Consider the following 15,260-nt stretch of genomic DNA (forward strand, 5'->3'; position numbering starts at 1 on the left):
ATTTAGAATATACGAAACAGAAGGACCACTACAGACAAATAGTCATTCGACTGATAATACACTTCTTCTACGATAGTACCGAAGCGCTCGGCCGATACCCAACCAAATGAATGTAACGAAACCGTAGCGCGATCTATTTCGATCCCAACGCCATCTATCGAGGATAAAGACAACTTGGATTATTTATTTATACTCTTAGTACTATTGTAAGTCTAATTCTAAACTATATCTGTACCAAATTTCAACCAAATCCGTCAAATAGTTGCGGAGATTAATGGTATAAGCATAGAATAGTGTTCGACGTGATTCTTTAATTTGACATAACTTTTTTATTTATGAACCGATTGACATGAAACAAACACTAAATGTAAATTGAAGCATACCACAATATATTCGTGAAAACCGCATTCAACTCGGATCAGCCGTTTCTGAGATTAGCGCGCATAGACACACAGACAAACAGACAAACAGACAAAAAAAAAGTTAATTACATTTTTGGGTTCGACATCGACATAACAATAACCCCTGCTATTTTTTTTATTTTTATTTTCAATGTACAGACAGCACTTTTCTACGATTTTATTATATGTATATATAGATGGTCAACGGAGTAGCTGACTCCTTTCGTAACGCAAATGTACCTAATGGCTGATTTACACAGGGTCAGTAACTGACTGCAAATTGGAGGCAAGTCAGTGCTGACCGGAAAAAAACCCTGTAAATGATTTGAAGTCAGTACAGTGGCTTTAAGTCAGCCCTGACTTGAATATTCGGACACGAATATTTTAGATAGACAAGTCAGTTGGCGCCCCCGCCAACTAACTTGTCTAGTGACCCTGTGTAAATCAGCCATAATGTTTAAAAAATCGAAAATTGCTTATGAAATCCACATCCGAATAAAATACGTATAGTATTCAAGTACTAGCTGTACGGACTAATTTCTTATAATCTGTTAATTAATCATGAAAATCTGACGACATATTCATAACATAATTTAAAGTAAATAGTGATAGCTCCTACCTCTGGGTCGATCTTCTTGTACTCGGGGTCCTCCTCGTCCACCTCGAAGTACAGCTCGGTGGAGGTGAGCGACACCGTGCCCGGCGCCACCAGCCCGGGCGCCACCAGCCGCGCCTTCGTGCTGATGTTCACTGGACCTGGGGTATATCATGGTACGTCAGACTTCATATTCTAAGGAAGAGGTACTCGTACCCAGAAGTCAAATAAACGTACCTAAGCTTTATTGTTCTGCTGTGGTCACGCTTGTGATCCTTGGCCAAAATGATAGACAGTGTCATGTTAAATTAGATTGTTACGAAATCTAATTAAGATTTAAATAATTTGTTTCAAACATCTACTTATTATTAATTTATCTACACGTATACCTTCATTTAGTCGAAAATCAAAAAACAAAATAAAGGTAAAGTTCCTAGTGAAATTTTTAAAGCAACGCGTATAAAATGAAACTGCTCTAACATTTTGTTCAGGCGCTGTGCAAAATATATTCAGTCCGTGGTTGTTGTAGAGATAAGTCTGTTACAATACTAATGAAGAAATAATTAAAGTATTTAATAACATACATTGCAGTTCTGTTTACCTAATAAATACAATTTTTTTTGTAAGTCATAGTGTGCTAAAGCTACAGCATTACATGATATAAACTTTCAGACTTAGCTTTAGCTATACAGTACTTTTCTATAGTTAATGCTATGTGCTACATACCAGTAAGGTCGGCATCAATTTCCCTGTCGTCTACCAGGAGCTCAGCATCGTCGAGCAGCTCCGCGGCGGCAGTAGTAGGCAGCTGCGCGCCGCGACCCGCGCCGCCCGCTGCGATGCGGGAGTGTAGCTCTTCTGTAGCCTGATGGATAACGACAAATTAGTTTTTGTATTTGAAATTAGGTACGAAATCTTTATGAGCATCTTTGGTATATAACAAGAAGGCTGTACCTGTGCCACGGTGTCTGGACGACCGGTTACTGTGCGATGTACCGCGGGTTCGTCATATTGTCAAAGATGACTTCATAATACGTCATTAAGTGTTAGTACCAGGGTAGCAGGTCCGTAGAAGAGTAGTGTACCTGTAGTATGGCGTCGTGGTGGTGCGTGGCGGGGTGCGGGCGGGCGAGCGCGGCGGCGGCGTGGCGGCGGCCGCGCGCGTCCGGCACCAGGCGGCGCCGCCGGCGCGCGTCGTCCTCCCACGAGTCCAGCTTCCAGAACTGACTGCCGCTGCTGGACCATCCATACTCATAATAAGTGGATTCCAGAAAGATAAAGTACATATCGGAGTCTCTTATATCTAGATTAGCATTGGATTCAAATATAGGATTCATATTAATGTCTGATTAAAGGCTGTTTATTATCATAATTCCGCTGGTTTTGAGGATATCCACGGGCAGCGCCGATGCCTTATCATTGGGAGATCGGCCTGCTAGTTAACCGTCCATCTTATAAAAAATACAAAGTAAGGTATGGCATACCCAGGCTGCGCAGCATGTCCGGCGGCGTGCCGGAGTTTGTCGAGCAGCCTGGCGGCGGCGGCGTGGTCGCGGCGGCGCGCGGCACCGATGAGCCGCTCGCACGTGCGCTCCTCCTCCGCGCGCTCGCCGCTACTCGTCGCGCACAGACACTGCGGACGTAAATACAGTTTATAAGAACAAGGTATATGGCAATAGGCTCACCACCTATTACATGGGACTTACAACATTAACCTCTTGTATACCGTATATAACTATAGAAAATACATTGTGTCTCGCGTGGATCCACGTTCCAAACATACGAAGGGTTAATTGTGAAATGTGGGTGTACATTGGCATTATGTGCCATAATGTGCACCTCTGCCTACCCCTTCGGGGATTAAGGGCGTGACGTTATGTAAAAAAGAACAAGGTCGGGTGGAGTCAGCAAGATCTTGAATTGATCATATCACAAACACAACAAAACTTACTTCAAAGTCAGCATGTTTGAGCACATCATCAGCTCTCATCCTGTTCAGTATAAACTCTGCTTCGTTGGCCACTCGTACGATGTGGTCCCTCATGGCATGCGACAGCAGCCGACCCTCATTGATCAGCTCGATGAAGGCCAGTCCCGCGTGCTTCTGCAGCGAGTTCTGCCACTCCTGGGAGCAAAGCAGCATCACCAGTTCTACCACTGATGTGCTGGATTTGAAGGTTTGTAGACCTGGAGAAAATAAAGTGATTTTAGTGAAATAATACTCAAGAAGTTAATCATTCCTACATTATTCCATGACTACCACATGCATCCCATCTAATACCAATAATTACCAACAGCTGTTTGTTAGTACCACATCCAAAGCCTGTATTACATCTACATCTACTCCAGCTAACCAGTTGTTAAAGTTTTGTTTGCTCACTGTTACTTTGTCACCAGAGGGCTTAGTACTAGTTTGTTTTACGTTTAACGAGTTCGAAACGAGACCGTGTTCGGCGTTCTTATTGGTCGACTCCAATGAACCAATCAACCAGAGCGCCAAACGCGGTCTCATTTTGAACTCGTTAAACGTAAAACAAACTCGTACTAAGCCCTCTGCAATGTTAAGAACTTGGTCATACTAAAACTTAGGTAAGTAAGCGACATGAAGAACTTTTTATATGCAGTGCTAACATTGAAGTCTTGTTACATCAACGTGGTTACCTAAGTTGTTACTCTACAAGTTACCTTCTCGAATGGCCCCGAACCAATCCTATATCCAAAGCGAAGCAAGTTCTTATTGATGAATCAAAGAATTAGAAGCATGATAAGCCACTACCATGCCTAATACCGGTATACCTTTACCCTCCATGAGCAGTTCCTGCCCGTGGCTGCCGACGAGGGTCTTGGAGAGGAAGGGCGCGAAGTCCAGCATGATCTCGCGCAGCAGCGGGCACACGGGGCCCAGCGCCGTCTCCAACTTGTGGGTGAGCGAGGCCTCGCGCGACACGCCGTCCGCCGACATCGTGCTGTTCATTGCGCTCAGACCGGCTAGCGTCTCGTTGTCCTGGAAACGATAGAAGAATACGGGTTACTTATATTTAAATAGATTATGCCATGAAGTTTTACACAATTAAAGTTTACATGTAAATTATTAAGACTTTTCAAAACCATGTTCAGTTTTGTTACGAAAAAATTGTAATAAACATGTTCAGGCACTATTAAAAATTAACGGAATAAAATATTTTTAGACTTTAGAGCTAAAACCAGCATATATCCAAACATATGGTGAGCATTGGGTGTTATGTTCTAATGTTTCGACATTGTTGTTAGTGAAATATCTAGCACCAAGAACATCCGACTTGGACAGTTCATTCAAAACAGAAAACCATCAAATACTCACGGGATGCAGATGCCTCTGCGCGGCCTGCAGGTTCCTGTTCTGGTGTCTCTGCGTGAGGTGGTGGTGCGACTCCGAGTTACGCATGTGGATCTGCTTGTCTATGTCTGGAACATAAACACATGTTGTTATTAGACTGAGATGGAAAATACACGAACGTGGAAGATACTGGATGGAGACTGATGAAGACTCACCTTCATGTATGTTGCCCTCGTGGTCTCTCGTCCTGCCGGTGATGGTGGCGGGTCCTCGCTCGCCGTCCTCGTTCAGGTTCACATCGGTCCACGACTCGTCGTTGCTCACCTGGAAAGTTTATAAAAAGCAGTATTCATCAATTTGTTCAAAAACAAGTAGTAGTATAGTATAATTACTAATTGGAGTCGACAAACTTTATGCATATGTGAAGTGTCTACAGGCATAGACTTACGGTGGAAACTAATATATAAACAACCTTAACCCAAAATCTTTGGATTGATCTAGGTTCAACTAATGTCAAAATTCGATCTTAATCGAAGGATTCTGAATTTAATTTGGTTATAAGTTATTTTAAAGTAATCAATACATACCGGGTGCTTGTTATCATCAAGTGCGATCTCGCTGGAGGTCTCAGGGTCATTGTTAGTGGTCTCGTTGGAGTTCAGGTGGAAGGAGCCGGCGTCCTCGATGGAGTCCACGCTCTGCAGACACACACGTCTTATAGACTCACACGTAATACACGTCTGATAGACTCCTAACACGACTAGACTATAGACACAAGGAAGGATACTAGCGAGTTATAAGTTCTGCTCTTGGACTAATTTCATGAGAAGATACATTGCTCATTTCTATAATTCAGTATTCTAACATTGAACACGACTAAATGTTGGGAGCTACGAGGCCTATCGACACACATAACTAGACACTATTCTGGGATATCTAATCTGGGACAAGATTACATTTTGACTGGATATTTAATTTGGAATTTTACACAAAATTAGAGACAAAGTCACACCTTACCTTGTTTCATATTCTAAGTTATTGTTGCTAACCAAATCTGGTGTGAACGAACTACAATGTGATGGAAACAGAATGGTTCAAAGTGGACGATACAAAAAGTGAACATCATGCTAAAAGAATTTGTGAAAAAGCAAGCAGAGCACACACACACATGCAGGAAACAAACTTATATATGTATAAAGTGGAAGAACATTCGGAAAACACACACACAACAAACATTTTTTACAATAGAAACAACAGAAATGCGAAAATTCCCATCCCTGCATTATTATACGTTATTTTAGCTGATTTTATACATAAATATTTTGGATAAATCCAATACATTGCTTATTAAAGTAAGTTACAATATTTATATATTATCATATCGTGTCTGTGCAATAATGTGCTGCAGTATTGTGTTACTTCTTCGTAATGACATATACTTAGAGTACAAGTGAGCGTAGCTAGCCTATATGGTGACGTCATACTGAACACATCGTATGTATCGTGGCAAGCTGTGTAGTGTACAAGATTGGTACTGGAACTAGCAAACATTTAATAAGTTCTTCGTTAGAACAAATCAAATGACTTCATTTAATAACAACTTTTCATATTACAGGGTAACGTACTCCACAAATACACCAATAAGTACCAGGATTACAGAACCAATCAGGAGTGTCAACACTAAATTCATGTTCACACAAAGTCAGAATGTGTACAAACCAAATTGACCACCGACACCGTTATCCCAGACAATGTTTTGGACCTCGCGGGCGGAGGCTTACAACAGGACAATAACATCGTTTATTACAAATAATAATCAAATCAATAAATAATTCAAAGGTTACATTCGATATATAGACTTGAGTTGATAGAAGCACATTTATTAACCCATTAACTTACATCAGAAAAATCTATGAGGATTAAATAATTCCCACTTGAGCTTTTAAAGTACTACACAGCAACGAAGGGGCCCCAGAGACCACAGTAAGGAGACGCAGTAACTAATAGATAGAGACAGAGCATTGGCCGACCCCCCGTCCCACTGCGGTACTAACCTTGGGTTTGGGCTGAGGTTTGACTCGGAGGCTCGACTTGAATAGCGGCTCTTCCTTTTCCGAGGCCGGGGACAAATCCGGCTTATCGCTAGGCTTTGCTTTCTCTCCGGTATTTGGCTTCAGTTCGTCAGTGGTCGTTTCTATTTTCGCAACACCCTCTTCTTTGGCATCCGTGTCCTTTATTAATTATATTGCAAAAGCAAAACAAAACGAATATAATGAAGCGTCCACGTGTCACACATATCTTCCACATTTATTGTTTCATTCAACATATACGTATAGCGACATCGATAACGAAAACCAATCGGCAAACAGCAAATTAATTTGCCAAACACAATGAAACGGATGACTAGACGCGACTGTACGGGCCTGTAGTACTAGCATGCGCATCCACTATCCTAGGCTAGAGCTATCCTCAACGCTACTTACAATGTAAACTCTTACTCTCATGTAGTACACCTAGGTTGGAAGAGGTCAGATAAATCGGAAAAACATGCCATGGAAAGAAGAATTTAGAAAATATCAATATCATTAAGACATTAAAGGATTACGAAGGCTAAAAATAAAAGCTTTAAAAATAATTTAGAAGTTATGTCGACATAATGTTACGTAAAATGAATGTAATGAGATAAAGTAAGCTTTTATGTTTAGCGCCTGCACTACAGGCTGCGGCCGATACTGCCTACAGAATTAGATTCAATCAATACTCACAAAATTCTCAAAGGTAGAAAAAGGAAGACAGGGGTCTACCGATTCTTTCATGCAATTATGATTCGTACACAAACACGATAAGATCTATATCCGTATACGAGATCATCGACACAGACTTAAAACTTGAAATGATCTTACCTTCATTGAGGGAGAATCCAAATCGTTAATAGTGGAATTGTTTTCATCGACCACAATCATGGCGTATTCCACGTCATCTCCATTGTGTTCTGTGGGAGCACAGAAATGTGAGTGGTTAGTGAGGCACAGGGGCAGGTCGCGCCGCGTCGTACAGACAACATCGACAAAGCTCTGCTTAACAAAGCGGGGGTCAGGTAGTCCTACTTCAATATTACTATTTCTGGGAGTTCATACTTCTATATTTACATGGAATTCTGTACAAAGCAGTTATTGTTCTGACTAAATTGTTACTCTCTTATAACTGAAGCTCAATATATTACTATTGGCAGGTTCGAGTACATAATACTGCGCCAAGTCTACGCATACAAGAATATCATGCATGGTCCACAGTAGCGGACTGCACAGAATTCCGGACGGTTACTACAACCAATTAATTAAAAATTCATCTTAAATTTTATGCATGCTTTCTAAAATTTATGGATTTTCAAATATCTACTTCAAATGATGACGCAACTTAAAGAAAAATGGAAACAAATAGAAGCGGTGCCTCAGCGGTGCAAAGATTTACATTGCTTTGTCTTTGACGACGAGATCACTCCACGACAATTGAAGCTCACAAGTACTGTAGCAGCTCTCATATAGAATATATCGAAAGACAAAACATTGCACGCGAACATCGACCACATGTAGTAATTTGGGCGTCCACATCACTTCCTATTCAATGACGAGTCACTGGAGTACTATGAACACACGAGAGAGCAACTGATCCCACTATGAAGCGTGTAAGCGAAACCGAAGCACGGAGAGGTAAATAGTGTTGTTGCTCTTTCGTATATTCTGCTTTACAGCTTACGCAAATTAGTTTTTTGATTGATTTACAAATAATATATGTTTTATAATCGCAGACTAAAATTTCTTCAAAAAATATCCTTTACATTTATAAGGAGTGCCACAGGGATCTATTTTGGGGCCATTTTATATTGATTTTTATATTTGTAATAATTAGTTCGTAATGCGAACGCCATTAGTCGTCGGCCGCGTTACCTGCGTGAGCGCGGTGGTAGTTAGCGATGCGTGTGTGTGCGAGCGTATTATTGTTAACGTGTTGGCCGCAATCGAGCTTGCAGTGCGAGTGGGGGTGGCGGTGAGCCGGGTGCCCACCGGGCAGGAACTGCGGGTACACGTGGTGCGACCACTGCGGGAACAGCGGCCGCGACCCTGTGTGGCGGGGCCAACGTACCAGGGCCACAGCGCACGGGAGGAGTTGGGCAACAGGGAGAGGTAATAAACATAACCAGGTAACGGAAACAGGACACAGGGAAGCATGCGTATGGGAGAAGAGGTGTTTTAACAAATATATCAAGTCACGAGACGATACCAAGGAGTAAGAATTCAAAAGAGTTCATTGAAATTTCAGTGAAAATATATACGAAGAATTGAAAGAGCGTTAATAAACAGTACATACAAAATATAATAATTTGCGTAGAATTATGTACAGTGTAGTAAATAGAAAAATATTAAATCAGTATTGAAATATATACAGTTGTTAGGATAGGGTTAAGAGAGGAAGTGGAGAGAGTAAGGAAGAATACGAGTATAGTTGTGTGAGCAGTGTAAAGTAAGTCGATCGTTAGCGACCGGTTGTATAGCAGTGATGAGCGGTTGTAGGATCGAACGATCAATGCGAGTCAACCAGTGGCAGTGCCGCAGTGTAGTAAATGTAGACGATTTTACCAGTGTCCCAAATCGTGACGCGTATATCAAGCGGCGTGAAAAAAGGAGAAACGACACAATTCAGATATACAGTCTATTAATATCCTTCTGGACTATCGCTCTCGAAAGTATTGACTCTATAGTTTCATCGAATTATCACCAATTTGACTGACAATATCTGTGAACCAAAATGGTAATAAGTTTACCAATGTTTTATAATTTTGTGTGCACATTACTTATACTTCCGACAGCGACAACACACAATGATGATGACTTTAAAATTTCAGTCAATGTAACCAATATATTTAGTAATTATTATGTTTATATTGTGTGCGATAAAGCATTTAAAAGAAGCAAAAATAAATAGCATACAATAAATCCATATCTAATAAACAAACCCGATATATCTATAGTAAAGAAGAAAGTATAGTTTTAATATTAATTTCATACACAAAATATATCAAGACAGATTATTCTACATACATAAATAGATACAGTATGTCTGTAATGTAAGTCATGTACTATATCTCATTAACATCAGAAAGGTTTCTGAGTTAACATGGAACATATATCAGAAGTAATAAATATAATATTGTCAGAGATATAGAAGTAGATAGATAGACAGTGTACTACATAGAACAGTGAATGCTGGACATAACAGTGCCACTACGGAGTAACAGTATCGTGGAAACGTTCGGGTATTCAGTATGTACAGGACATATGAAACGTTATGTAAATCATATAGAGAAGAGTTTATAATAGAATTCGATTGTTATAGAAAGAAATGTAATAATAAGGGTTAAACTGGGAGATTGGTCAGTAATAATAAAGTTTAAAAAAATACGATATTCAAAATTGAATCAAGAACAGTTGTTATGGAGTTTTAAAGGATCAAACTGTATCGATAACGACTTTAATAGGTACGTACTTAGATTTATAAAGCGTGCATAAATTATAGGTATATTTCATTTAGCAAGTTGAGTTCGTGAATGTGTTTTATTTTGAAAATGGTGTGTTGGTGTGATGGTAGTGTGCGCGTACCGTGGTGGTCGTGCGCGTGGTGCGGGCGGCGCGCGCAGTCGGGCGGCGCGTGCGCCGGCGGCTCCAGGATGTCGCGGTACTTCGACACCATCAGCACCGAGATGAAGTACACGATGGCCAGCGACAGGAACTGCGCCTGCTTCGTCTCCTCCTGCCAAACCGATAGCGTGCAGATCACTTGCTACCTCCAGTACCACCGGACCGACACCGCAGCTTACCTACTTTAATCTAAATAAATTAGACTGTCAAAGGTAACGTCAACTTACCACGTCTCTATAAATGACCGCTCGAAGCCTATTCACATCCATGTCTTGTAGAAGTCTTTCCGGGTCCTTCACTGGACTCGACGCGTCCGCTAGACTCGCCACCACACTCTGGGTTAATCAAAGTTATCATTCATTATCATTATCAATTTGAAAACAATTATAAATTAGTAAAACAAGCCAATCAATAACTTTGGCACGAGAAAGAAAAACCAAAGTGTAACAAAGTATTAGGAGACCATAACCGTTGCAGAGGTTTTTATGGTCACAAGAAGTATAAAAGTGAGAATCAGGTAGAAATACACCAGAAACATGCATAGATAAAAATTGTGCATGTAAATGTTTCTTTCAAAGCGTGTTCTACGTTTTTTATTTCTTGAACATGCAATGTGCTCATACTAGAATAATTATAGCGCGTGTATTTTGTGTAACATTATAATTAACAATTAATTTTATTTACCAAATACTTTTTTGTGAGCAGTGCAAGGTGTTGAAAGCTGTCATTAATATCGGTTACACTTTTAGTACCAGGGTATTAGAAGGGACAAGAAGGTTCTCATTTCAAAATGCAAGTCACCAAGCTACACAAAAAATGTTGAGAGGTCCTTTGTTAACATTTTAGAGGGTCGTTATTGGTTGTTGCTTTCTAAATAGTTACGTTTTGTAGCTTGCTCACTGGCGATTGGATAAGGGACTATAACAAAGTATTGAATAGGTTCTTGGAATGAATGAATAAGTTTTTTGTTAAAAAAAGGATCCTCTGATGAGTGGGCGGATAATTAACTAAGGTTAGTATACTAGGAGATCATAAAATGTTTGGAGAGTAACTGGTTTGTAGTAAGTATTAGGAGGTTTTTGGATAGAGAAACCGTTGCTGTTATTGTGGTTTTGAAATGTGTGAAGAAAATAATATGGACACATTACCCACGTGAGTTATTAGAATCCTTACATTGAACTATTTTTTGTTATTGGACCTTTGAAAATATAAGTGAAATCGAGAATGGTGACGTTTGAAAATGGTGTCAAGTACCAGGGGCCCCGAGGCGCGAGGAGATGTGTGTAGTGTATTACCTTGGGCTCGGGCGAGTCGGGCGCGCGGGCCTGGCTGCGCGCGGCGGCGTAGCGCGCGCGCTCCTTGCACTCGAGGCAGTTGCGCACGGCGCACGTGCACACCTACGACACACACGATGCTACGCCTACACTACGTCGCTACGTCGCTACGACTCGCTACACGCACAAGTAGTAGCCGTATACGACATTGCCTGTACTCTTGTCTTTTATGAACTCTTACTACTTTCGTTCAAAGTATACCATGACTATAATTTTATTGTACGTAGAATAAATAGTGTTAAGCTATTAATTCATAGAAATCAAGAGTACGGGCGAGGAAAATAGTACTAAACTAAGTTTTAGAAGAAATATAGATAGGTATAGGTCTACGTTTACATTATCTAAGACAGAGTATTCAATCAGCCTATTACAAAAAGACTATAAGTATGGTTCGAGAAGTAGTAATTTCTATTGAGTCTATGTATTATGAAGATGGAGAAACATTAAACAAACATTGCTATATCTCTCACAAGAACTAGTTACCTATTATACTTAGTTTGGAATACAAACTAAAATTAAACTGAATATTATAATATTTTCATGAAGTATTTGGAGCAAGAAAATATAGTTCATAATAGTAGAATAATATACAAGTCATGTCAAAAGTAAGTCGTGCTGTTTTCATTATTAATTTTAAGATTCAATAGGATTAGTTGACATTTTTGTTTCATTTACAAAAACAGCACGGCTGACTTTATATCGGACGGTGTGTGGTATGACTGACCAGTCGGAGACACTGCCGCAGGATGCCCCCGCTGGACATGTTCTTCTCGGCCTCGAGCTCGGCGAAGTTGAGCGCGCTGGCGAAGATGAGCACGTCGGCCATGCTGACCAGGCGCTGCAGGAACGTCACCGCCACCTCCACCGGCATGCCCTGCGTCGGCTCTATCACGTCCAACTCGTTCTGGAACCATTATCGCTTCGTTCACTATACACTGATAATGATACGCCATTCATCATTCAGCGACTCTTTCAAAGTAAGCTTTCCTGGTACTTTCTCAGACTTTCTTCATTTGCGCTTATTATGAAAAGTCAGCAAATTAACTTAATCCAAATTACATTTTTATTAGCTGCTATTTAATAAATTGCTAATCTCTTCTAGAATAATAAAATATTAGTTTTCAGAATTATTAGAACTTGCCCTATAAATATTTCAATTTTTAATAGATGTTTTACGAGGTTTACAAATATTAAGTATTTAAAAATATGTAAATAGTATAGTATGTAGTACTGACATTGGGCGAGGTGGCGGAGGCCAGTAGCGGTAGCAGTCCCCCGCAGGCGATGATGAGGTTGTCTGCCAGTTGGCTGATGAGGTGCACGGTGTTCACCACGAAGATCGCGTTCTCGCTGCTGTTCACGAAGTCTATCACTGACTTGGTCGAGTGACTTCGCCACACCTGTAATAATATCCATGTAATATGACAATTTGAATTAAAGGAAGATGAAAATAAAACTGATAGTAACAGAATCATATTCGATCCCTAGTAAGTAAAAGAAACTCACTTGTATATCAGTTTCCAGCGAGAACAGGACATCGGAGAGCAGTCGCTGGTGTATGTAGGACCAGCGGAACTCCGGGATGCGGAAGGGAGGCCGCGTCGGGCCCGGGGAGAACATGGGCCGGGAACATTTCGACGGCCGCTTCGTTTCTGGAACATTATCGCACATAATTAAACTATAATTTCAATAAATATAATAGTTTAATGGATATTTCAATAAAAATACAATTTGTAAGATGGTGGCTTGTTACACCCTGCTTACCAAAATGATTAGAGTCCACTTGCGTGCTAGTGGAAGCACTGCGCGGCCTCTTAGGCGACGCTGAAGTATTGGTACCCTGTGTGGACACACCTTCTCCTCTGTTGCTGTCCTGCTTCATCTCACCGTCGCCAGGCAAACTGACGCGTCTTTTGTCTCTCTCACTATCATGATTATCGTCTTCACTCTCTGCCTCTTTATTCGCTAAGGTAATACTCTCACTAATGGTTGAGATCGGAGGTATCTCTGGTGTCTTTTCTTCTTCTTCTTCTTCCGTTGTCGGTGCGTCGACTCTTTGGCTTTCATTTTTCTCGTTCTCTTCTGTAACTTCATCTTTTTTATCTACATCTAATTTCTCAGCCTCTTCGGTTCTAGAATTGACTAAAAATTCACCATCTAGAGGAAGAACGTTGCCCTCGTGCGGGTGATCCGAGGGAATGACCCTCTGCGGACTGTTGTCGTCCGCAGTAACGGTTTCACTATCTGCTGCAACAGTTTTACTATCCGTATCAACGTCTTCACTAACCGGCTCAACATTGTCACTAGCCGCCACAACAGTCTCACTACTGCTTTCAGCAATTTCAACATTTTCACTTTTTGTCACAACCGAAGAAATTAAATCAGTAACTAGTTCATTAGCGATGGTCTCGGCCGCTCGCTTGTCGTCCGCGTCGTCCGCGGCGTCGTGGTCGAAGTCGTCCCGGCCGTTGGGCGTGTTCCCCTCGGACTGCAGGCCGCCGGAGATGGCGCCCGAGTCCGTGTCGTCGTCAGTCTTTAGCCTCACAGTTTCGAGCGCGATGCTCAGTACATCGTTGACGATGTTGATAGCGACCCGTTTCGGGTCGTCTGGATCATCGTCAGCTTTATCTAATGATTTCTTCGGGCTCGTAGCCTCACTAGGGGTTAAGTACAAGTCTGAGCGGTCTGACAGTTCAGACTCACGTTCGGTGGCGACGTTTAGTTCGGCGACTCGTTCTGGACTAGCAGTCTCACTAACTGATAGACTGGAAGGAATGCCTTCACTGCGGTCGGTGGCATCATCTTTAGAAACACTATCTCCCACGTCTCGGACAGGAATGTAGTCTAGGCTGCCTTGTCTCGTCAGGGGCTCGTCACTCTTCTCCAGCGTGCCGACACCTGACTCTGGATCTTCTAACAGTTTGGTATCATCTATGATGGACCGCACCAGTTCATTATCCGAGGGTGACGCATCGGACGGGGATACAACGCGGTCTGCATCATCTGTGGGTGTTTCTACTTCGTCGATGGCATGTTCTACTTCACTGCTGGTACAATGGGCAGCTTCTCTGGTGTCTACAGCAGAGTCTTCGGTGGCATCTCGTTTGGGGCTATGTACTTTACACACTTGGCTGTAGAGGGCGCCACTGCGGTCGGCCTCTGCAGCTGCATTACAGCGGCAGTGGTCGAGCTCGCGCAGTGACAGGCCGGCTCCGATCTCAGTCTGCGCGGCGTGGTGGTGGTGCGCCGAGGGCGCGGGGGGCGCCACCGCCTGCGTGGCGGGGGGCGCGGGCGCGGGGGGCGCGTCGCGGCGCTCCCAGCCGCAGATGGTGGAGATGGGGCGCTGCTGGCGCTCGGCGGGGTCCGTGATGTTGTCGGCGCGGCGCTGCTCGTAGTGCTCGTACATCTGCGCGAACTGCAGCTTGAACTCCTCGTACGATACCTGGGGAACGAGACATGTTACAATTTTCTAAGCTCTACTAGAACTAATACAAGCATAGTTGAGCAGCTACCCTTACCTTGGAATGCACGATGGCGAGGGTATCGACCCAGACCCTCCAGCCCCCGTACTCGTGCTTGATGGCGTGATGCAGCAGCATGCGGAACAGGGAGTACACCATGTCCGATATCTTCTGCTCCTCCGCGTTCTTAGGGTGGATGTACGCCATCGCTATTAGCCACTCCTATAACAAATTAAAATAATGATACAGTGATATAAATCATGAGGAGTTTATTAAGAAGGGTTGTAAATGTCGAGGCAATAAATGAAGGTAGAATATCGAGAGATTTATAAAAGAGATGTGTCACTAGATATAATTCTGGAAGCGAAAGAAACATTAGGAGACGCCTATATTACATGCGCAGAAAGGCGATGGCAAAGAGGCGACGTAATACGATGGATAGTGTATGCGTACGCAC

The 15,260-nt window shown here is 42.2% G+C and overlaps 1 protein-coding gene across 21 annotated transcripts in view; it reads right to left on the reverse strand.

Annotated features, from left to right (window-relative positions):
* LOC118270887 (neurobeachin) overlaps nucleotides 1-15,260 on the reverse strand; it is a 364,981-nt gene that overhangs the window by 127,593 nt on the left and 222,128 nt on the right. For 12 of the 21 annotated variants that reach the window (XM_050695973.1, XM_050695965.1, XM_050695972.1 and 9 more), the window contains 21 exons: nucleotides 14,861-15,025; nucleotides 13,107-14,784; nucleotides 12,849-12,994; nucleotides 12,578-12,742; nucleotides 12,067-12,246; nucleotides 11,304-11,405; nucleotides 10,236-10,343; nucleotides 9,970-10,120; nucleotides 8,260-8,433; nucleotides 7,216-7,304; nucleotides 6,367-6,543; nucleotides 6,032-6,088; nucleotides 4,900-5,010; nucleotides 4,528-4,636; nucleotides 4,337-4,440; nucleotides 3,793-4,000; nucleotides 2,948-3,183; nucleotides 2,481-2,629; nucleotides 2,082-2,232; nucleotides 1,723-1,861; nucleotides 1,021-1,157 (listed from right to left, as the gene is read on the reverse strand). In XM_050695973.1, coding sequence (XP_050551930.1) covers nucleotides 1,021-1,157; nucleotides 1,723-1,861; nucleotides 2,082-2,232; nucleotides 2,481-2,629; nucleotides 2,948-3,183; nucleotides 3,793-4,000; nucleotides 4,337-4,440; nucleotides 4,528-4,636; nucleotides 4,900-5,010; nucleotides 6,032-6,088; nucleotides 6,367-6,543; nucleotides 7,216-7,304; nucleotides 8,260-8,433; nucleotides 9,970-10,120; nucleotides 10,236-10,343; nucleotides 11,304-11,405; nucleotides 12,067-12,246; nucleotides 12,578-12,742; nucleotides 12,849-12,994; nucleotides 13,107-14,784; nucleotides 14,861-15,025 — 4,536 coding nt within the window. The remainder of the gene's footprint in view (nucleotides 1-1,020; nucleotides 1,158-1,722; nucleotides 1,862-2,081; nucleotides 2,233-2,480; nucleotides 2,630-2,947; nucleotides 3,184-3,792; nucleotides 4,001-4,336; nucleotides 4,441-4,527; nucleotides 4,637-4,899; nucleotides 5,011-6,031; nucleotides 6,089-6,366; nucleotides 6,544-7,215; nucleotides 7,305-8,259; nucleotides 8,434-9,969; nucleotides 10,121-10,235; nucleotides 10,344-11,303; nucleotides 11,406-12,066; nucleotides 12,247-12,577; nucleotides 12,743-12,848; nucleotides 12,995-13,106; nucleotides 14,785-14,860; nucleotides 15,026-15,260) is intronic. The other 9 variants (XM_050695966.1, XM_050695975.1, XM_050695964.1 and 6 more) reach the window with 7 other exon arrangements.

Source organism: Spodoptera frugiperda, chromosome 9 (assembly GCF_023101765.2).
Source record: "Spodoptera frugiperda isolate SF20-4 chromosome 9, AGI-APGP_CSIRO_Sfru_2.0, whole genome shotgun sequence".
NCBI classification, from domain to species: Eukaryota; Metazoa; Arthropoda; class Insecta; order Lepidoptera; family Noctuidae; genus Spodoptera; species Spodoptera frugiperda.